The 24275-nt window shown below is 38.7% G+C and overlaps 1 protein-coding gene across 19 annotated transcripts in view; it reads left to right on the top strand.

Annotated features, from left to right (window-relative positions):
- KLF12 (KLF transcription factor 12) overlaps positions 1 to 24275 on the top strand; it is a 458965-nt gene that overhangs the window by 380975 nt on the left and 53715 nt on the right. For 2 of the 19 annotated variants that reach the window (XM_063714943.1, XM_063714946.1), the window contains 2 exons: positions 13556 to 13677; positions 14086 to 24275. The exon at positions 14086 to 24275 is cut by the window's right edge and continues 20178 nt beyond it. The exons of 16 other annotated variants lie outside the window; for them this stretch is intronic. In XM_063714943.1, coding sequence (XP_063571013.1) covers positions 13556 to 13677; positions 14086 to 14096 — 133 coding nt within the window. In that variant the 3' untranslated portion in view covers positions 14097 to 24275. Of the gene's footprint in view, positions 1 to 13555 lie in introns of all 19 variants that reach the window. One more of the 19 variants, XM_063714940.1, reaches the window with a different exon arrangement.

Below are 24275 nucleotides of genomic sequence, written 5' to 3'. Positions count from 1 at the left end.
TTCCAAATTAATTTTATTCCTAAATCAAGATTATTTTTAGACACAAAATAATGACACTTTGAATTTGAATCATGCCTAATCATCTCACCTCCCTTCCCCCACTAAATCTAATTAATTCTCACAATAGCTTGGCGATGTTGTTAAATATTGTGCTTTTCTTTTTCACAGAGGGGGAAATGGGGCACAGAGGCATTTGCTTACACCTTGCCTCAGAGCCGGGGCATCCTTCCTGGTCTCTTATTATTGCTAAAGCATGTTATCCCCTGTCCAGCCTGAAAAGCTAAGGGAGTAATAATATGATGATCATTACGTGAAAGGAAAGGGACAAATCGGGTCTGTTCTTGACTTATCACATGCCAGAAGCTAATGGGTAGAGTACAGAGTTGTCAGGTATGAGATTCAGTTTCCATAACTTGGTTCTCAATGGCTAAATGTAAAACATGGAGTAAATAACAGAGTTTCTTTTCTTGACTTTTCCTCTCTGAAGTATTGAAGTAATGATGTTCCTGCATAATTCATAGCATGTTATTTGTTTAGTAAGTGTAAACCACTTGTATCTCCAGAGAAGTAATCCACGAAAAACAAAAGTGATGTTTACTACTAGCCTTGAGAAAATTCAATTTTTATTTATTCAGCAACATTTATTTACAGTCCCAGGCACTGTAAGAAGCACTAGATTAGAAAGATAAATAAAACATGGTTTCTGTCCTCAAGGGCCTACCTGTCTTGCAGGGCAGATGTGTGTGTGTATGTGTGTGTAATGTCACATACACAGACATATATACGATATCACACAAGCACATAATATACAATGTGGGTAATGCTCTAAGGAGATATATTTATAATATAATGTTTAGAAGGAGAAGTTAGCAGCTTTATTTAAGACTAATTTGAGAGTTCATACTCGGGAGGGGGTGAAATATAAAGGAAGGAACAAGGCTGTCAGAAAATCCATCCCAAAGGAGAAAGTTTTTGAGCAAAGACCTAGAATTAGTAAGAAAAGCAGAGTTGAGCTAGTGTTTCCTTTATAGATTGATATACGCATAGAAAGACCTGGAGGTATTTCCAAATTGACTCTAGTAGGAGCATACATGGATTTAATACGTGTACGTTATTTGGTCATGAGCTAGCTAAGATTTCTATGATATATACTACCTTGAATCTTCCTTAGGTAAATACTGTGAGTCTAGTATATGGAAATAAATCACCTGGCTAGGAAGAAGTCCCATGAATCACCTAGCCTGTACTTCTAGTAAAGTGATAAACACTTATTATTTCTTTGTGAAATATTGGCCCTGAAAATTCAGAAAGTTGAGAGACTCATACTGGCAATGAAGAGGAAGGGAAAGTGATAGTTGCTCTCCCCCATCTATCAGCTGGGTAATTTGTAGGATTAGATGTCAAGTTCAACACTAGCTTGGCTCTGGCTTAGGTTCAACCTGCAAACACTGTATTTGAGAATTACGAACAGTGATTTTTGTGAAGGTAGCTTAGCAAATACCCCAATCAATAAAATTGTGTTCATCAAATAAGTAATTAAAGTTCAGGAAAAGAAGAAAATCCTCCAACTTAACACTATTAAGGTATGTATAGGTAAGGTATGAAAATCAGTAGGTTGGGAAAGCCTATGGCTGTTGTTGAGTTCCCAAACCAGTGTTTATTATTGAGTTAAGATGGTTTAAACTTTTAACTAGCATTTTTCTTTGCATAATATTGTTGCAAGAGGCAGCATCTGCTGGCCTGATTCATCTGGGAACATTTCCTCTGGAGCTGAACAAAAAGAATATCTGTATAAGGCAAACAAAATCCACTGGAATTGAAATTGTGGTAATATTGTACATACCCAGGGAGGAAACGAGAGCGCGAGGGCCTAAGAGGTCCAACGACATATGTTGGAGTGGATCCAGGCTTGCTGTAACTGTCTGCTAACTCCAAGGGATTAAAGAATGGCAATAAGAACTTCTTGCGGGTATATTAGCACCCCAATAACAAATACCAGATCATTGTACAACTCATTTAGTATTGAATTAATTAAAGGTAGCAAGCCAGGCCAGACATAAACTCTGTTCATCAGAAAGTTTGTCCCCTCAGTACCACGATGCACTAGGAATATTTACTGATTTGAAGATTGATGAAGCCTTTGGGGTTTGGTTGTGTGAATTTCATTCTCTATTTCATCAGACCGCTCCTCTTTACCTTCACCCTTGTCCCTAAATGGAAATGAGCATGCCTTCCTTTCTCCAGTGACTGTGGTAGGGAAGTAAAAGCCTCTTTTCCTTCTACCCATCTTAGGTTTACTGGCTGGGGCCCTGTAAATTAAACTGACAAAAGACAGATTAACAAAGAAAAATGAGCAGAAGTTTATTAACATGTGTATTTACATACATACATGGGCATGAGTAACCCAGAGGGGTGGTTAAAGCTTGGACTTTTAGAGCATCTTAACAACAACAACAACAACAACACAGTTTTTTAGAGAAGTGAAAAAGACAAAGGAAAAGGATTTTGAGCTTCGAAGGGGTACAATTGTAGGAAGGTAAATATACGGGAGAAACTAATGGGAAATAGGGGATAATGAGATGTGTTGTGCAGATTCCTCTGATGCCATCTCTGGGTTGACATAGGAGAGTTGTCTCCAGTGATTAAGAATTGCCTTGCCCTTCCTGGTAGAAAGAGGAAGAGCAGAGACTTTTTCTTGTGTCTCCTCCTTTTTCATTGCCTATAGCTCATAATAATTCTTATGCCGAAGTGGCAAATTTTGAAGTGGCATATTCTACTACCCTTCACGTTATAAACCATTTTTAGAATATTTGCCACTCTTTCTTGCATACAGTAATGCCAGAAAAAAACTATTTTTCTGCGTTTGAGGCAAATGTGGAAAATTCTTATTTAGAGAGTTGAATGTGAAGATAGACTTTTCTTCTTGGCAGATCTTTTTAATTGAAACAATTATATCCTAATATCAGACCCACAGGACAGCAGCTGTTTCCAGGTCATATTCAGCTGTTTTATTCCTAAAGATATAACAGAAATCTTTAAGCTACATTTTGGTGTGACTGTGTAGGCTGGCATAGGACAGGGTGGTGTTTAGTGGGAAATATCTGTGAACCAATTATTGCAGTTGACTTAAGGCTCCAGAAATTTCCAGAATCCATGTTCGTATTCTAAAGACGTGCACATTTATATATGCTCCATCTTTAGATTTTCACTTTCTTTTTTCCTCTCCACTTCTTGCTCTATCCTGCTCCATTTTTAAGGTTTTAAAGGACTTGGGCATGTGTCGTTGCTTGATAATGGTGGTGGTCGTGATTGTGCTGTGTACCTAAAACATGTATCAAGGGCTGTTACGTAACAGTGGTAGTGGGAGTCACGTAATACAAACTTTATGGGCTATTTATATGATAACATAGGAAATAAAGCGTTATTAATAGTAATCATTGGCCAAATGTGGTGGCTCACACCTGTGATCCCAGCACTTTGGGAGGCTAAAGTTAAAGAATTGCCTGAGCCCAGGAGTTTAAGACCAGCTGGGCAACATAGTGAGACTCCAGCTCACTATTTTTTATTTACTTTTTAAAATTAGCCAGCCGTGATGGTATGCACCTGTAGTCCTAGCTACTCAGGAGGCTGAGGCAGGAGCCTTGAGCCCAGGAATTCAAGGCTACAGTGAGGTATGATTGTGCCACCTCATTCCAGCCTGGGCAACAGAGCGAGACTCTCTGAAAAAACTATATATGTAGGAATTGTCATTAGTAAAATAGAAGTAATTTTGTAGTTTTCTCTAACCAATTGGATGCTGCCACTACCAGTCTCTATTATTATTTATTTATTACTAATGTGCCTAAGATTTTATGTAGCTATATACACAAAAAGGCTCCAGTGTTAATGAAGTCTCTATGCAAATTATGATGCATTCTGGGTGTGAATCATTTTTCACATTTGGGTGTGAAAAAGTTCTGTGTCACAAATTTTTGTGGAGGGCAGGAAGAGCCTTTTCACACTTTAATGTTTTAGTGTGGTTGTATGGTGCTACAGTGAACTTAAATATTTATATTCATACAGTTGCAAATGTTAGACATGACTTCATGGAATCTTTTTGAGGGATATAACTCAGAGTTTTGTCATAAAAATGAGAACATTATTTCTTGCTTAAACCTTTTTCCTTAACAGAGGAAGGCACTGAAGTTGTTGATATTGGAAATCTCTCAGAAATCTAATGTAGAACAGTCTTTTGAGGAGGGACAGAGCATTTCCAAATTACCAACTTCAAGGCTATACAGGAAATGCAAGCATCATCAAGTGCAGTTCAACCTCCTTACCTTACAAATGGAGGCCCCCAGTCAAAAATGCTACATGCCAAACCTAGGCATAAATCCAAGCCTCTCGGTGCCTGTTCATCCAGGCCTCTGCATGCCTATCCGGTAGTCTTTCCATGACGTGGCAGTTGTCCACCTGTGCGGAGAGCAAGAGGAATGTGAATGTTTAATTCATTACAAGCTAAGCAGAAGGCTTTTGCCTGGGAAATTCCCATTAGATTGATGGGATCGGAGAGCAAGGAGAAATAGGAGAAGCTTAATGAAGACGTTGCTCCTCATACCAGTATGTGGCACTTACTCCCTGCCAAAATGTTTACTCATTATCTTGCAGATCCTTGCATGCTCATTATTTATAGATAATATTGATTTTCTTATTTTAATTACTAGAGTATTTCACTGCCTTGCTTCTTGACTTACAGAGCAAAAATTATATTATGCATGGACTTTAATATGTGGAAATTCCAGTTCCCAGAATGCAAAGCCTTCATGGTCTTTTTAAGCCATGCGTGTTGGCAAATAAGTCACAGAAGGTTACCTTTAGGTTTGGTTTGGAAGCATGCTGTCTCCAAAGTTTGATAAGAGATTTGGAATATGGGCCATAGTTGGTGTCATCGTTAACCTGCTTGCAAGTTCTCTGTATATGTACTGAATTACAATAAAAAGAAGTGCCTACAGGGTGATGTTACATTTTAAATCCCTCCAAATTCACATCTTTTCTTTGCTATAATGCAGTATTACCTATTAATTTCTTTAATGACTTTACCTCCTCAAATTTAGCTTGGGGACAATTACTTACACTTCAGACTTCTGTCTTCCAAAGTGACCGTATGAGAGAACTGTGGCCTAATTTTCTTAACTTCTCTATCACCCAGAATTTCAGCAAGAGAGATTCATGATAAAAGTAGTTTCTATATTCCTGGTGTTATCAGCTGATTTTGTCTCTAGTATTTCTTTAGTAACAGTAAAGACGATATAAGCGAAAAAAAATTAAAGTAGATAATTTTCTGTAATTATTTCCCTAATTATAGGAGAATTAAGGCTGTAAGGTCATGCTGAGGCCATAAAGGTTACCACTTCTGAGACATTTTCATGTTAAAAACCCAGGAATAGTTTGTCAACCCACAGCTCAGAACCATATTAATATTGTACTGGAAACCTAATGTGTGAACCCATAAGACATGTCATTGTACTCTTTGTTGATTCCTGGTATCTTCCCAGCACTGTACCCAGGTGTGGTGCTATCATGCAATAAAACACCTCCATCATACTAACTAATTATAGCATGAACAGGCAATATTGTTCACAGTTCGAAACAACTTTGTAATTCTGGGGTTTGTAGTCTATTGTTGTCTATTTTTGTTCTTACAGTGGTTTTATACAGCAGAGGAAATTTAAAATTCACACAGTCTGAAATCATGATTTACTCTAGCAAAGCTGCTTAAACTACTGCTTCTTATAGGGGTTTCAATTGTATGATGTGGGTTATTCTCCATCCCAAACCTCTTCCTTTTAAAGTTGTTTAGATGTAGAACTTTAAAATAGCTGGGTGCAGTAGACCGGTTCCTGTAATCCCAGAGACTTGAGAGACTGAGGCAGGAGGATCCCTTGAGCCCAGGAGTTCAAGACCAGCCCAGGCAACATAGTAAGACCAACCCCTGTCTCTAAAAAAAAGAAAAATTAAAACTTAAAACAATGGTCATGTCATAATGAAACATGAAGAAGGGAATGTGGGGAGTCATAAATGACTGATACAGAAAAAAGACTGTGTCTCAATATGAAAAAATATATGTATCTGTGATAGCACCAGTATCAATCATATTTAATTAACATATCAACTTAAAATGAAGAAGGATTTTATTTCATATATATAGAAAGAAGCCACATCCTTTCTTCATCTTTCATAGTATTTTTCAGTGGATATCTTTGGGCTAAAAAAATTGGCTATCAATTATAATCCATGGCTGTCTTCTAAATATGCATTTGAAAGAATAATGACTAAAATTGGAACCCAATCAAAAATCTGAATGTGTTCATGCATATGCTGGAAATACTGCTCAGGATAATAAATCTTAAGGGGTTCTCTGCAGGAATGCTCCGTGTGCCAGCAGTTTTGTTCTGGTTTTCATCTACTGGTCACATTTGCAATGTCATCTTTCTAGCTACAGAGTTCTCTGTATACACATGGACAGTGAACTAGCAATTTTAAAATCAAACATATTCTTACCTCAATATAATTTTTCTCAGTTGACCACCAGATTTTCATAAAGTTTCTTAGTAATTTCCCTGAAACTAGCTATTTATTACATTTCTTGGCATAGTACAAGATTTGCCTAAGGTAAGACCAGTATCCTAATAATATATTTCTTTAAATTAGTTTTAAGAGAGCAATAGATAGCATGCAACGTATTTATAAAAAAGATTTAAACCAACTCAGTATCACACAGGTTGTGTCACAGCTATTTTACATAAGCCCTCAGCTAACTAATAGCTAGGGGGCTGAGGACCCTGCTGAAATCCACTGTCTACTTGTGGCCGTTATCTCTGTCTAAATATTCATTTAGTTTAGTCTCTTTTATCAAATGAAGTTCTTTTTTTGTATAAATTTATGAGATACAAGTGTAATTTTGTTACATGCGTAGGATTGTGTAGGTGAAGTCAGGGCTTTTAGAGTATCCATCACCCAAATAATGTATGCTGTATAGATGGGGTTCTTTTGTTGGAAGTAATGGAAACTAACTGAATATGGCTGCCTTAAGCAAAAGGTGATTTTTCAGGACATAAGGTAGGTTATATGGAGACAAAAGAAAAGCAAAGGAGCTGGGCCTCAGGAAACACAGGAGCCAGGACAGCACCCAGGGTCCAGGGAGCAAGATTGAATCAGCAGGTACAGGCCTGGGAGGGGTCAGCTCTAGCTCCTCTATGTCACCTCCTCAATAATCACAATAGAGGAAGCTAGAGTATGATTGGTCCTGGGTTAGGTGCCCAGCGCTTGGTTACAATCCTACAAAGATGAGATGAGGTGGGAGTAGTTTCCCAAAGGAAAAGTGTTAGTACCAAAAAATGATGGGAAAGACTACTCTGTATAAATTAGAACCATCAATTTGCCCTACCTTTAAATTACCTGAAAGCTCTCATAAGGGTAGTAGCTTTTCCATGACAAGCTTTAACGCTTTCCATAAGGCCAATAATGCCTTATGTTTTAGAAAGTGAAAGCACTCTATCATTAGTTACTAGGTCCTTTCTCTTTGGTCTTACTCTTAGTTATCGAGTAGCCAAAATGTATGAAGGATGTTCAGTCAAAATAGACAGCATTCTCCTTGAAACCTAAGAGTGTTGATCTTAATCACTTTGAACCTTCATTTCTCTAAAACCCTACTTGGCATCACATATTTTAAAGAAATGCAGCCTTTAAAACCAAATATACATAGTTATTGTGATATCACGTATACAATAGGCAGAAAACAGAGGAACTGCCAAATGCATAAAGCTTTGATCTACAAGCTGGGTTCTGGTATAAATTTCTCACTTATACTAAATTAGTCTTTATGGCTCTTTAAGATAAATAATATTTATATTTATCTTAAATCAATAAATAAATGATATCTGACCCAAACTATTCAAATTAGGTCTTGAAAGAATCCCCAAGACGTAAGACTCTTCATAGCATCACCTTGAAAGAAAGTGCTTCACAATTTGCATTTGCAAAAATATGCAACCAGCCCAAATGCCCATCAGTCAACAAGTGGATAAAGAAAATGTGGTGTATATATACAGTATGGAAGACCACTCAGCCACAAAAAGGAATGAAACAATAGCATTTGCAGCAATCCGAATGTAAAAGGAGACCGTTATTCTAAGTGAAGTAACTCAGGAATGGAAAACCAAACATCGTATGTTCTCACTCATAAGTGGCAGCTAAGCTATGAGGACTCAAAAGCATAATCATAGAATGGACTTTGGGGACTTGGGGGAAAGGGTGGGAGGGGGGTGAGGGTACAGTGTACACTGCTCAGGTGATGGGTGCACCAAAATCTCAGAAATCACCACTAAAGAACTTATTTACGTAGCCAAACACTACCTGTTCTCCAAAAACCCATTGAAATAAAAAAAAAAGAGAAGGTGCTTTATCAACCCTAAGTATTAGCCCACAATCAAATTTCAACTTTATGTAAAAGGACCTTGGACATTCATTGACATGCCCAGCGTTGGATAAACAAGGCTATAATTTCCTTCAGGTCTCTTGAGCCTTTCCTAAATCTAACAGTTGAGAATTCTGAGCTGGAGGGTATATTTAGGTAGGACTACAGTTCAGTACATTACATAAATATGTACTTGTATGTTACCATGTTTTTGTGATTCTTTAAATCTTCTCTTCCATCCTATAATGTATTTGGAACACCCTCATAAATGGATATATCATAGGATTAAATTGATATTATTGTAAAATAGAAATCTCTCCAATTCCATCTCTTTTTCCATTCCTGTACTCATTACCTTTTTTCCTCAGAGGTCTGAAAAGAAAAAGAAATGCTGCTTTTCTGAGAGTCTGCAGTTTATAGGTATGGAGAAAGACAAGAGTATACCTTTCTATTATTTTTCGCTTTAGATCGGAATTATATTGTACTCTTTGAAGAACCTTGTAGCTTAACTGAAGAATGGACTGATTTCTTACAGTGAAAGTGACTTACAGTAATCTTCCCCAAACTACACAGTCCATAAGGCATTTATTTGTGAAAGACAAGGAAGTATGGAATTGTATTAAAGGTAGGAGACAAAGGCTAAAGGCGACCATGTGAAGAACAGAAGAAAGTTGCTGCCACCTAGAGGTAAAAGTTGGTAAATTTTGAGAATGTGCTGCGAATACTCAAATTCTTGAGTAGACATTGATGTAATGTAATCCTAAACTGAAATGCAGCCAAGTGACTTAGTTTCTGCCTCTAGGTGAGACGAGATTTATTCCATCTCCCTTCACTCCCCATTAGTAGTGTCTCCATATTCCTCATGAGATTTTGGTGACCTGGGTGGGTTTTTGCATTTTTTGCCAGCAGTAGCCTTGTTACTGGTCATAATAACTTATTGAAAGTCTTCATCCTGTACAATACAATCTCAGTTATTTGGAAGTCATCATTACCATGGCTAATAGAGAATGTGTTTTCCACAGTCTTGGCTATCTTTTCTCAAATATAGTCTCAGAAGCGCCACTGAACTACAGATCTCATCAGATTGTGTGGCTGATGCTCTTTTCCTTTCTCCCAGGAGAGGGCCAGCAGCAGGAGAGGCCTGCGTGATGAGAGGCGAGGGTCCCAGGCACACCAGTCAGAGGAAAGGACCCTGGGACTCTCCTAAGTTATGCCAAGACCTAAAAACAAATGTATCAGCACCAGTCTCCAGAACAATACGCAACTGGGCCTGTTTTCATTTTGAGTGTTAGGAATTGATTAGATGTAGCCCTAACATTTTAAAAAATTGTCAGAACATTTTTTTAAATGGAAAATTCTCCCAAATAAAGAAGCCTGGGTAGCCAGAAATTTGGTGCCGCCACATTTGGCTTGCTGTTCTCTCTTTTCAGTACACCCATATTGCACAACCCCAGGGGGCACTATTCACATCGTATTCTATGTGAAGAGTAGCTCCAGGAGCATTAAAGGAAAACATATTGGCATAGAAAGGTGAGAAAATATGAAGAGAATATGTGTGTGAGTTTCTATGTCTGCCTCTCTCTCCTCTCCTGAGTGGGAGGCTTGATTGAATGCTATTGATGATGGCTTTCAAGGAGAAAAGGGCTCCAAAAAATACAAGAAGATCCAAGCAACACCTTTTAGAAAGTGAGGATCGCAATCAGAGTGTTCCTTGTTTATCTTACGCCCTTCTGCTTCCTTAGAATGCATTAGTCGAGCCTCTTCTCTGCCTAGCTTCCATGTGGGCCTTTACTTGCTTGTCATTTTTATTTTCTCCTAGCCTGTATTTAATTTTAATCCTCAACTTCAGTATTTAAATTCTATGTCACTTACAAACCTGATCATCTTTTGAAATTGCCAGAGATTGACTTTTTTTTTTTTTTACACTTGGTAGCATCATCACTTTTCCAGAATATTTGTGTTCATTCATCTGTTCCCTCTTCAGTAAAATTATTGTGCTTGCAGTGATCCAGCCACTTTCTGTGCCCTAGGGGCACAGTATTTAACAAGACAAACGCGGCCCCCACTTCATACCATGTAGTGGAGCAAGAGTGACAACTGGCTAGCATCTGGTAGTGATAAGTGCCCTGATGAAAATGTAATGAGGATATGATTGGAGATGACTAGAAAGCAATCCAAGGGGTTTGGCCAGAAAATGCCTCTTGAAAGGAGGTGACTTGGCATCTGGGAGCTGAATGACAGGAAGGAGCCATCTGGGTGAGGGTCTGGGCACATTATTCCAGGTGCTAGAAACAGCTCGCACAAAAGCCTTCAGATGGGAACAAACGTGGACATTCAAGGAACAAAAAGTGAATGAGGGGAAGCGTGAAACAACCTCAGCTCAGAGAGGTCGGTGGGAGCAGAAACATGTAGTCCACAGTCTGGGTGTGACAGGAGCCGTGGACGACTTTGAGCAGGAGAGTGAAGTGATGGAGTTGTATGTTTCAGGCTTAGTCTGGCAGCTCGTTGGAGAAAGGGCTGTAAAAGTGTGGAAGGAGGCCGGGCATGGTGGCTCACACCTGTAATCCCAGCACTTTGGGAGGCCAAGGCAGGTGGATCACAAGGTCAGGAGTTCGAGACCAGCCTGGTCAAATACATTGAAACCCCATCTCTACTAAAAAATACAAAAATTAGCCAGTACTAATTTTTGTATTTTTTACAAAAAATACAAAATGGTGGTGGCGGGCACCTGTAATCCCAGCTACTCAGGAGGCTGAGGCAGGAGAATCGCTTGAACCTGGGAGGCAGAGGTTATAGTGAACTGAGATCGTGCCACACCTGGGTGACAGAGCAAGACTCCATCTCAAAAAAAAAAAAGTGTGGAAGGGAGCAGGGGAATGAGTGAGGAGGCCAAGGCTGTGGCTGAGGAGAAAGACATGCTAGCCGCGACTAGAATGGTATCTACAGAAGGAGAGAAGTGGATGCAACTAGGATGTGTTCTGAAAACTGTTAACGGCAGTTGCTTATGGAAGGAAATGAAGAGAAGAATCAAGGATGACACCTAGTTTTAGTGTGAGCAACTGGTGGTTGTGGTTGGGAATTTAGAGCAGAGGGCAAGTCTGTAGATGTAAATGTAGGTGCCATTGGCATATAAATGATAGTTACCACGGGGTGCATGTGTGTGGTGTGGGTGTGTCTATTTGATGTTAAGGGACGGAACAGTTCTTGAGATGAAGAAAATCTGAAGGTAAAAATGCCTGCAAACCATTAACTAGAGGCTGTAAAAATGTACAGTGGATGAGCCACAAATATTAATAGGTGGCTGGGCATGATGGCTCATGCCTGTAATCCCAGCACTTTGGGAGGCCAATGCAGATGGATCTCTTGAGCTCAGGAGTTCAAGACCAGCCTGGCCAGCATGATAAAACCCCATCTCTACAAAAAATACAAAAATTAGCTGGGTGCAGTGGCATTTGCCTGCACTCCCAGCTGCTTAGGAGGCCGAGGCAGGAGAATCACTTGAACCCGGGAGGCAGAGTTGGCAGTGAGCACTCCAGCCTGGGCAACAGAGTGACACTCTGTCTCAAAAAATAAAAAATAAAATAAATCCATAGGTAAACTGGACAGAAGCTGTATGAATGTATCTAAGGCTGCCTGTGTGTGTCCTCAGGGTACAAAGGACCCTGTAAGTTTCAGCCAATTGCTTCACCCCACGTGCACATGCTGTCAGCAGCCCGTTGTAAAATGATGCCACTTACCCCAGTAGACATCCAGCCCTGTACTGCTCTGTGAGATATCCGACTTCAACTGAATAAATAGATCTTAATATATGAGGGCCCATTTTCCCAAAACGCCAAGTACCCTGATGTCTTTCTTCCACAAGAAGACTTTAGCATTGGAAGAGCCATTTATTCTATCTGTTCATATTCCCTAACCTCAGTCTTCTCATTCCTCATCTACAAAATCACCCAAGCCAGAAACCTCATGGTAACTCCAACTCTGTCATAACCCACATTTATTTGATCAAATGAGTCCAGCATTCCTCCTCCTAAATATTTCTTGGCAGTGTTGGCTCTTCCTCACCCCACATGCCCTCATCATCTCTTGCCTGAAACGTTACCCTAAGCTCCTAACAGGACTGTTTAGATTCCATCTTACACCAGTCAGAATGGCTATTATTAAAAAGTCAAAAAAACAGATGTTGGCAAGGATACAGAGAAAAAGGAACACCTGTACACTGTTGGTGGGAATGTAAATTAATACAACCTCTATGGAAAACAATATGAACATTTCTCAAAGAGCTAAAAATATAACTACCATTTGATCCAGCAGTCTCATTAATGGGTATCTACCCAAAGGAAAAGAAATAATTATATCAAAAAGATACCTGCACTCATTTGTTTATCACAGCACTATTCACAATAGTAAAGTCGTGGAATCAACCTAAGTGTCTATCAGCAGATGACTGGATAAAGAAAATGTAGCATGTATACACCATGGAATTCTAGATTCAGTTCTTTCTACTCCTCCTCTGAATCCAATCATTGCCATGCCTACAGTGATTATTATAAAATGCAAATGGGATTGCTCCTGTCTTTACAACTCTGTGGTGGTGTGCCATGATTTAGAAGTCCAAAGCCCTTAACGCTACATATGAGGCCCTTTGCCTCACGTAACTCTTTTCTATCTCACTTCTCATAAATTGTTTCCATCTTCCCGTGGACCCTAAATTCCAGCCACACTGAACTTGTTATATTTCCCAAAACACCTTGATCACCAAGGAAACATTCTCAGAAACTCATAAAAATGTTCTTCTGCATCAGGAAAAAATAGCTAATGCATTCTGGGCATAATACCTAGGTGATGGGTTGATAGGTGCAGCAAATCACCGTGGTAGACATTTACCTATGTAACAAACCTGCATGTCCTGCACATGTACCCCAGAATTTAAAATTAAATTGAAATATGCTTTTCTGTGAAGACTTCCCTGCAGTCCCCCCACCCATAAGCCTCTTCTTCCTCTCTGATCTGATGCCACCATATGGAGCATAGCATCACTTTTATCATGATTTACTGTATTTGTTGGCCCATGTGTAATGTTCTTTCCACCTTCTCCTCAAGCCTGAGGCCCTCCAGTATGAAGGCTGTCCTTGCCCGGCTCCAAGCACAGCACATGTGGCAGCAGGCTGAAGGCATATTGATCAGTGAAATGAAGACATCTCTTCCACTATCCTCATCTGTTGGTAGGAAAACTGAAGCCCGGAGTTTGAATGATTTCGTCCAAATTTGCACAGGAGCTAGGATTAGAACTTAGAACTTCTGCCTCCTGACTTTGGTGGTTCCCTTTCCACATTTTGATGGCTGTTTCCCATTCCTCATTCAATATTTTCAGAAAAGTAGAAATACTCAAATTCAGAGGATAGCAAGACATGTTTTCACACTAGAGACATCTTTAAACATTGGTTTACATCATTTCTGTCCTTTCTCTGTTTATCATTGTTATGCCTGACAAAATGTTTGAAGAATAATGGTGGCTACTGACCTGAATTTCAGAAGCTAAGATTTTAGGCCTGTTGTGTCAACTCTCTAATTATGTGATCTGGGGCAAGATTGAGTCCCTTATGCCTGATCTTGCCTATTTCTTTCCACAGGGATTATGTGAAGATAAATGGAGATGAGTATGTAGAAAAGTGCTTTATGTCACGGAAGGCAGGATGCTACAAAATACCTCTGCAGTATTGTCACTGTTCACTTTTCTCTTAAATATAACCACTTTTATTGATGCTTTAGAAAGAAAAAATAAACTTTCATAAGTTTCCTTTCTCTTCTTCTTTTGACAATCCATATAATATTATAAAAGATTGGGATTCTAATTCTTACCTCCACCTGATTTTTACATTTGTGGCCTTCCCTCTGATCCACTTGATCCTGAATTTAATTATCAGGCTTACATTAACACCCTGTCTCTTTGCTTGCTCTGCCTAGCAGTTCTTCATGGCTGAGTGAAAAGAGCTTGATTAGTAAAAGCTTACCCTTTTATATTTCCTTGCAATTAGTCCAATAAAAAAGCATCACCCCCTGGATGCGCTTTGTGTGGCTATTTTTTAAAAAATCTTTTTCCTTTGGGTGTGCTAATTTGTTGGCTTTTTGTTTCTTGTGTATATTAATGAATTTGAAGATCAATCTTTTAGTTTTTATTGTCACATCTTTGAAGACACAAACACCTTCAAACATTAAAACTCTGGAAATAGGATTTAGAATGAGATTTAAATGCAGGCTCTGTTGTTTAATGGGATTAATGCATACGACATTTTCACATGAACAAAGAATAAATATCTTTTTTCTTTTTAATCTCTTAGCTGAATCAACAGGTACTGAATTTTAAGTGGCACGGTGCAAAGTGTCAATCCATGTTGGTATAAAGAGGTAAACCATTTATCTTTCTGAGGGCTGAGAAGCTGGGCCTCCCCTAGGATTGTAGCAAGCTGAGGGCCCGTGGTCTTAGAACACACACTGAAAAGGGCCTTCTAATGATAAAAAACTGAACATAGGTACTCTATAGGAAATGACCATCAAAGTAAATCTAGTGTTAATTGGCCACAGAGGGAGATGTGGCCTCTGAAGTACTGAATGTATAGGCTTTTATTCTCTAGTAACTTTTCTAAGGCCTTTAAAACTGACATGGGGTGAATAAATATAAAGAACAGGAGTCCAAACAACTCAATGGAAAGAGCACAGCTTTGGAATCAAAGGATGCACATTCAAATTCTACCTGCTGTTGGCTTTTGGCATTAAGCAAATCATCAAACTCTTCACTATCATTTCCTCTGGGGCAATATACAACAAAAATATCTCTCCCAGAGCTTCACATATTAAAATTTAAGTGTATTTGGCATAACTTGGCCTGCCATTAAAAAAATACCATAGATTGTGTGGCTAAAACCACAGACAATTTCTCACAGTTCTGGAGGCTGGGAAGTCCAACAGCAAGCCATCTGCTGATTCAGTTCCCGGGGAAGGCTTTCTTCCTGGCTAGCAGAGTGCACCTTTTCTCTATGTCCTCAAAAAGTGGAGAGAGAGGAGAACTTTGATCTTTCTTCCTCTTCTTATAAAAGTACACTAATCCCATCCTAAGGGCCCTGCCACTCTCATGACCTGATCTAAATAATCCCCAAAGGCCCCGTCTCCAGATAACCATTGCATTGAGGATTATGGCTTCAACATGTGAATTTTGGGGGACACAGACATTCAGTCCATAACTGTTAATTCAGATGAAAGGTCTGGACAGACAAGGATCATATATAATATTATTTTTATTAAAATACCAACTTCTGATATCAGCTCCCTTAAAACTTAAACATCACTTCAGTCCAACTTTGTCTTCTGTGTGACAAAGGAATCTGATATGGGATTACAAATGGGCCCTGGAATCAGTAATTTGCTCCCAGGTATGCCTGGTTATATTGGTGGTAAATAATTCATCCTCTGGTGATAGAGGGAGTCTCCAAAGTGATTCTCCACAAATTCATCGTTTTCAACACTTCCCTCCAGGGGAAACAATGAAGTCAGATTTTGCCAGAAATGGACATTATTATACTTTGTTAGAACCACCTTTCAATGATATTTTACATTCTTAAGCTTTTCACAGTTTTCACACAGTTCATAGATACCATTTTATTGATTTCTCAGACCCATCCTGTGACATGTCTTGAAAAACGGTTTTATTTTAATCTTTAAAATGAAAATGGAAAGAATAGAGTAGGGATCAATAAATCAGACTGCCTGTTTTCATATTTCAGTTACTATATATTAACTCTGTAACCTCGAGCAAGTTATTTTGTATCTCTGAGTCTCTGGTTCCTAATCTGTAAAATGGGGCTTGCTAATAATACCTGTTTCATGGTTATCATGAGGATTAAATGACTATATTACATATAAAGCTCAAAGGACAGTATTTACCAAACTCAATAAATAAATGTTGACTATTATTATAAAGGGATGCAAGACTCATTTATGTAGGGCCATGACTAATACATAGCTAACATTAATTATGTAATCTACTAGCTAAAATGTATTTTGACCCTTTAATAGATAATACAGTTTGAGAGCTAGGTTAACTCCGTTCTCCGGTATGATATAACTAAGCTAACTTTGACATATCTACTGCATCCTTCTCATTCAGTTCTTTTCCTTTACCTACCTTTTAAATGTTCATGTTCTTCAAAGTTTCATTTCCTTTTGCATACTCTCACTTGATAACAGCCTTCTCCATAGCTGAAGCACTCACGTCTTTGCTGATGGCAGCCTGGATTCTTCATTCCTCCTCTGGATCCCTGCCATGTCTTTTTGTCATGGCCCTCAATTGTGTGCATGTAAGGAAGTATGTGTGCTTCTCTTAGACTGTAAATCTCCAGCACCTACCATAACGTCTGGCCCGTAGTAGACTCTCAGTAAATATTTGAAGAAAGAAAGAAAAGGCCAGGAGTAGTGGCTCATACCTGTAATCCCAGTACTTTAGGAGGCTGAGGCGGGTGGATCACTTGAGGTCAGGAGTTCGAGACCAGCCTGACCAACAAGGTGAAACCGCATCTCTACTAAAAATACAAAAAAATTAGCCAGGCGTGGTGGTACACACCTGTAATCTCAGCTACTTGGGAGGCTGAGGCAGGAAAATCACCTGAACCAGGGAGGCAGAGGTTGCAGTGAGCCAAGATTGTGCCATTGCACTCCAGCCTGGGCGACAGAGCAAGAGACTCCATCTCAAAAAAAAAAAAAAAAAAAGGAGGGAGGGAGGGGCATGGCTTTAAACTGAAATATCCTATTTCTTCTAGTTTCAACTCCATAATTAAATCACTCTTAATTTTTTTAGATACACAAAATTTAAATAAAATGGAATGTTTTAAGACTTTTATCAAACTTCGCTTAATTAAAATAATGAGCTTATTGAAAGTCTGACATATTTTGAGCACCTACTAAGTGCCAGGCAGTATAGTAATGCTCAGAATTAATATAAAGGTATCTAAAAGGAGCTCTGTCTTTGGAAGAATATAAGAATATAAAGGTATCTAAAGGAGAATATAATATAACGGCATATATAAATATAAATATATAAAGAATATAAAGGTATCTAAAGGAGCTCTGTCTTTGGAAGAGAATTCAAGCTATGGTGAATGAGTTAGTAAAGTTATGTTGCGGCTGTGTGTTAACAGACTTTTATAAAGACAGCATTGCCTCTTTGTCACAGGTTGGTCTTTCTATTCCTCACCAATTTAACATATTTAGATATTACATCATGTGTTGGCCCTGGGAGTTAGCCTTGTTTGAGATAATAAAATTCATATTTGTTTCACTTCATTTATAAGTTTTAAATACATCTGTATCTATTGCTTTACCTCTTTCATACTTCTCTTAGTGTGTTTTACCACATAAAGAAACCAAAATATAATTGAATTAATATGGTCTCTGCACTGTTTGCCCACATGTACATATACACACTTCTAATTGTGGCGATGCACAATTTTTTTTTTTTGGTGGTTTCATTTGTAGATCTTTACCAGCCAGGTGCCACACTGTTGTGAAATGTTATTAGAATGCTGATTTCTCTCTGGGTCCAGAGACCTATTTTGAGAGCATCTGACAACGTTTTGCCTGATGCAGATGGTGTGTACTACTTATTTTGCAGGACATTACTATCCTTGAAATGTAAAAATGATACATCATTTAACTTTTTCCACAGTTACTGATTCAGTTATTTAGTGGCATACCCTTGACTTGCATGCTTTCAAACTGGGGGATATCTTGAAAATATCATTAAGTGAAATTAGAATCTTGGTGCTATTTTTGCTTGGTGTTATCTGAAATAATGCATAGTTTTTGCAAATTTGTGATTATTCATAGATTTGGAGGCCTTTGATTCTAGAAATTACATACATGCAGAATAATGACAAGTGTTAACAAAGGAGCATTTTCGTTTTCTTTTTACACTTAGTACTTTGACCTAGTATGTGAAAAACAGTATCACATGTGATACTTTTACAAAATATAAATTAAGTCATTGTCACAATCTGGTTTGACATTTGTTAGCTATATTTTAAGGATAATAATTACCTTTAATATTTATAAATATGTATGGTTACAATTGTACTGGTTAGAGCATGCCCTTCAGTCCTCATCCTAGGTGACCTAAATGTCAAATGATTTAATACACTGGAGGAGGAAAACCAGAGCCTACTTCTAGGCTACTGACACAACTCCATTCATAGTGAGCTCTTTCACAACGTCATGATTTTAGTTACAATTGGATAAGAGTAGCGTCCCCTCTTTCCTACCTAAAACATATGCTTTAAATGTATGTGCATTTGTAATATATGTTCTCTTATGTCCCCAGGGGGTCAGAGCACATGTGCAAAACAGAACCCCATCCTGCAGTTATGTGTGGTAATGAACCATGGCTTAAACAATGACTACGGATGCATTAACCACAAATTCTTATAAACAATAAATGAATAAATAAGTTATTTTAATGGGTACGTAGCAGCTATAATTTTAGGTACTCATAAAAGTGACTGATTACATTAGCAGGCCTTGGTCTAAAGAGTGCAGCTGGCTAAAACTAGAAGGCTCTGTAGAACTAGAAAGTGCAACCATGGCCTCAGAATTTAACACCAGGATGCATGAATGTTGAGTTCTTTTCTGACACACTAGCCTTCATCAAAGGTAAACTCAACTAGCCACCCTCAGAAATTAATGAACCCTAATAATGTAGAGACACACATATGCTCACCTATGCGTAGACATGCATACGTCACCTTGCAGTTTTATTTTTTCATGTCCTGATGCAGGTTTGGCAAGCGCTGAGCATCGTTTTGTCATGCTTGTCCTAGGCAGCAGGCTTTCCTTCCCTGCGTTGCTCCTCAGTGTCTACCTACCTGCTCCTGAAGCCCTGGGGCTCCAAGGCAGTTCTTCCTATGTTGCTTTTTCTGGCTTCATTTGCTGTTGCTGCCCCCCTCCCACAACCCCCCATTACTAGACCACCCCCTGGGTAGCTGACCCAGGCTCCAGGATGTCCATCACACAGGCCGCAGTCACCTGCTTTTTGCTCCTACCACCAGCGTGCCAAAAGGGTTTATAAAAGGCCTGTCTTGAAAAGACCCTCCTGCAGGAGACCTACACTCACCCTTTCAAAACGCCCTTTCATCCATGCCCTCATGAGAAATTCACAACCAACCCTTGGGACATTCACAGTAGGTAGTATTGACCCCATTTTGTCAGTGATGAAATTGAAGTTCCAAAATAGAAATTCAGTTATTTGTCCTATGGAACAAAGCCACTTTGCAACAGCCCTGGCACATCTAGATCTTCACTTTCCAAATTTAGCAGTGAATCTCCTAATCCAATCCATGCTACCCAAAGTCAGACTTGAATTCTTATTTGTAGATGGAGAATTTGAAAGCAGACTTAACAGCGGTATTTAACTTTAGTACAAAGATGCCATAGGTCTTGGCATTTGGGTCTGTTTGAGGTATGGAAAAATATTTGTAGATGTAGAACTTCTCTTATATAAGAAGAGTTTCCAGATAAATAGGAGAGGTCACTAAAGTTCTTGCAAGTACTTTTCAAAACTTCTTTAAAGGTATACATGAGTTTCTTCTACCTGGAATGCTTGAAATAGAATCCTGCCTCAAGGAAGTAGTAAATGATAAGAGCCCTCCATGTACTTCCTAGTCATTTTATTTTTCTCTCTTTCCTGGAAGCATAACTTTCTTAGAAACCACAACTTTGGTTCTTCTCATTGATGAGCAGAACTTTTAAAAATAAGGTGATTATTCTGAAATGGTTCTGAAGCAAGCTGATACCAAAGCGGAGTTAAAATCTCCTTCTTGGATCAGCTTTTTCCAACTCTACATAAATACACATAAACCCACACATATAATGTAATATGCATGCTGTGTCTTTTCGGAGGTTTTCTAGGAGCCATTTTGAAAGAAGTTTCCTTGTAACTTTAATGAATGGGAGAACATTTTTTTCTAGTACTCCCCCAACCCTGCCTTAATTTCTGGTACATTCAACTTGTTATGTAATTGTATAGTAAGTCTTAAGGCAAAGCCGTATTCTATGGTGCTTCCAGGATCTCAGATCAGTAGTTATTTTATATAAGATAGCACTGATCAGACAGCAGAATTTTAGACTCTCTATACAAGGAGAGTTGATCCTGAGAGAAGTAATGTTAAACCCCTCTGTCAATATTCTGTAAGAGTGAGTAATAACAACACCACCTAGCACATGTAATAGTTATGTCATTCATAGATGAATATGCCTAACTCCTCACTCCCAATTTTCTCATATGCCAAGCCTAAGTTTGGAAATAGAGTAGAGCCCAGAGCTGAAGAAAGAGGATCTACCATTAAATAACCATGATGTCGTCAGTCCATCTGATATGTTACATGCTGCTTTCAGCTGCCTTTGCAGCAACTGTTGCTTTAAGTGGAGGAACTAATAGAAACAGGATTTTCTTATGTAAGAGAAAAGACTACAAGAGGGATGAGACTAAAGGCTCACTTTTTTTTTAATCCCAAAGAGAACACAAACCTATGGCTCTTCCTGACTTAATGAGAGGGTGACATGAAAGAACTGAAGAACAGCCATTCCTTTGAGCAGTGGGAGGCTGAGCCATATCAAGTCCTTCATGGGATAGTTTATTTTTTTCTCTTGTGGCTGTAATATTTTCTTAAAAGAAGGAGCAAGTTGTAATCCTGAGCTCTCATTTGAAAAGTATATGTCCCACCATTTCATCTTCTCAGCACTGTGCGGTTGATGTAGTAACATTTCTACTGTGTGACCTCTATCTTAAAGAGAAGGTCAAACTTAATCTACTTAATCTGCCTGAACTCTTTCACTCATCTGTAAAATGGGGATGATAATGCCACCACCTTAGATGTTAGAAGAATTAAATAAAATGATACATTTGAAATGTGAGAAGGACATGAGATTTGGGAGGGGCCAGGGAGGAAGAGGAATGTAAAATGGGGATGATAATGCCACCACCTTAGATGTTAGAAGAATTAAATAAAATGATACATTTGAAATGTGAGAAGGACATGAGATTTGGGAGGGGCCAGGGAGGAAGAGGAATGTAAAATGGGAATGATAATGCCATCATCTTAGATGTTGGAAGAATTAAATAAAATGACGCATGTAAAGTATTTAGCGTAGTATCTAGCCAACATTAAATTGCTCTATAACTGTTAACTATTAAGATTTGAATACCAAAAAGTTCAATGAAAGGAAAATTACTATTTGTAATCCTCTAGCTATAGACTGAAATTTATATACACTCTATATTTTGAGCTCTGGTTTGACTGAAGTAAAACTAGGAAGTAATTTCAGAGACTTGGTTCAGTTCTTACAATTTTCTGCTTTCCTAAGTTAAAAAATGTGCATGTTCTACAGGACACCTTAAATATGCAAGAATCTTCTCCAAATCTAATACAAGAATCTAAAATGTAAATAAGCACTGCCCTTTGCTTCTATTTTTTCCCCTTTGCTTATATCTCTAAATACTCTGCATTTTATTAAATTGACTTTGTTGACTCCGCTCAACAACCATAAAACGAGACTCCTCAGCAGGTTGGGCTTAAAACTCACCATATCCGTAGGCTTTCCAACCTCTTGTAAAAGGTCAATGTGAGTGACTGCAGGAATGTGAAGTCTCTTGTCAGTTGGTGATCTTTGTTATATGCATAGCAGATGACAGTAGAGATAGTCCCCACCTCACTCATGACTGCATCCCCCGAGCTTAGTGCTACACTCTGCACATAAGTGCTCAATAAATATTTGTGAAATGATAAATGAGCAACCAGTCTCACACTTTTCTGGAGATTTTTTGAAAACAACATTTTTTTAAACTTAACTGTGCATAGAATATTTAAAAAGATAAGAGCAGTAACTTGTTAGTGTAAAGTCAACCTCCAAAAACAATAGCTCCAAAAGGAGCTATTGATAAACATGATGGGAAGTCAGAGATGAGGGCTGTAATCCTCTTAGATTAGCCTTAATATACTTGAAATTGAAATAATTCAAATGAGTGACCCTGAATCTCTGAAGGTTCCATGGTATGTGGTTTCAAAAACACTGTCATAGAATTCAGAGAGAATGTGTTATTGGCCTAAGAACTATAAAAATAGTTGGGATCTGGCAGATTGCAGTAGAAATCTTTGCCATAATTCTTTGTAAATCTGAAAGCAAGGTTTCTTACCTAGCAAGGAAACCAGCATCTAAGCCTTTGAAACCACAGCAATACCTTACCAACCTTAAGCTTTTGTAGGTCTTCACAGCGTTGTTGGTATAGCTCTCCCAGGGTCAGGGAACAACCCTGGCAGGCTCCCTTGTATGGGGGCGGCATCGTGGGTTGCCATGGCAGAGCTTATGTGAGCTTTCCAGTCGTGCTTCCTCATCACATCGACATGTTTCATCTAATTGGGTTTTGGGTTTTTTCTCCTATAAGATGCAGGCAAATTTCCTTCTGTTCCATGGGAACATTGTCAGGATGAATTGGAACTTTAAAAATGAATAAAAGGTCTTTAGAGGATATTTAACTCTTCAGCAGAACGATGTTACAGAAATGAAAGTCATTATTATAAACTTAATAAAAAGTATTATGTGAAAATGCCGTTAGCACTTTGAGACTGTGTCCCATTTTGTGTCTTATGTTTTGCTTTTGCTTCTGGAATTTTCAGGACTGTCTTCAGGGTGTGTAAATTACATTAGCATTGGGTGGGCTTTGCATCTATAAGTGATACTGTCTGCCAGAGCAGACTGCTCTGCTGTTCTTGCTGCACTTTCCCAAGTCTGCCCACACACTGACATGCTACAGAGGCTCCAAAACTGAGACATATGTTAGAGCACAAAATGCTTTCCCCCAGGACTCCTAGAGGGTGTTGGAAGAATGCTTTCCTTGATTCCTGCTTCTTGAGATAAAAGAACATTTGGCAAAGAAAGTCTAAATAGTTGCTTTGAAAAAATAAATCAAAAATTGAACTCATTTTTAAAAACTAGGCCAGGTGCAGTGGCTCACAACTGTAACCCCAGCACCTTGAGAGGCCAAGATGGAAGGATCATTTGAGGCTAGGGGTTCAAGACCAGCCTGGTCAACATAGTGAGACCCCATCTCTATTTAAAAAAAAATAAAAATAAACTAAAGGATCCATGACATGCCTATTCCTAAATCATCTTCTGTGATAATGCTTAAGCAGGTTTACCCTGTGTCTTAGTCTTTTTCAACTACTATAACAAAATGCCGTAGACTGGGTGGCTTACATATAACAGAAATTTATTTGTCGTGGTTCTGGAGGCTGCAAAGTCCAAGATTAGGGTACCTAAAGATTCAGTGTCTGGTAAGGGCCTGCTTTTCTGGTTCATGGACCTCACCCTCCTACTGTGTCTTCACATGGTAGAAGGAGCAAGGCAGCTCTCTGGAGCCTCTTTTATAAGGGCACTAATACTCATGAGGGCTCCACCCCTATGACCTAATCATCTCCCAGAGGCTTCACCTCCTAATACCTTCACTTTATTTTTTAACTCATGTTCTTGCTGTGAAAATTTAAGAAACCAGCTTTCAGACATACCTAAATGAGACAGTTTCAATGTATGAAATTTTGGGAGGACATAAACATCAGACCATAACACCCCACAACTGTCTACAGTGGTCCAGTTCCTTCTCATGGCTTTCTAGGAAGGCTTCTTGTTACACTTTGAGAACATGTGAATAGGTCACAGGTTTTTGGTCACACAGTCTACAAAATTGAATAATTCTACAAGAGCTCTACCCTTATAGCCCAGCATA

Source organism: Pongo abelii, chromosome 14 (genome assembly GCF_028885655.2).
Source record: "Pongo abelii isolate AG06213 chromosome 14, NHGRI_mPonAbe1-v2.0_pri, whole genome shotgun sequence".
Lineage (NCBI taxonomy): Eukaryota > Metazoa > Chordata > Mammalia > Primates > Hominidae > Pongo > Pongo abelii.
This window is presented reverse-complemented; position numbering and strand designations above follow the sequence as displayed.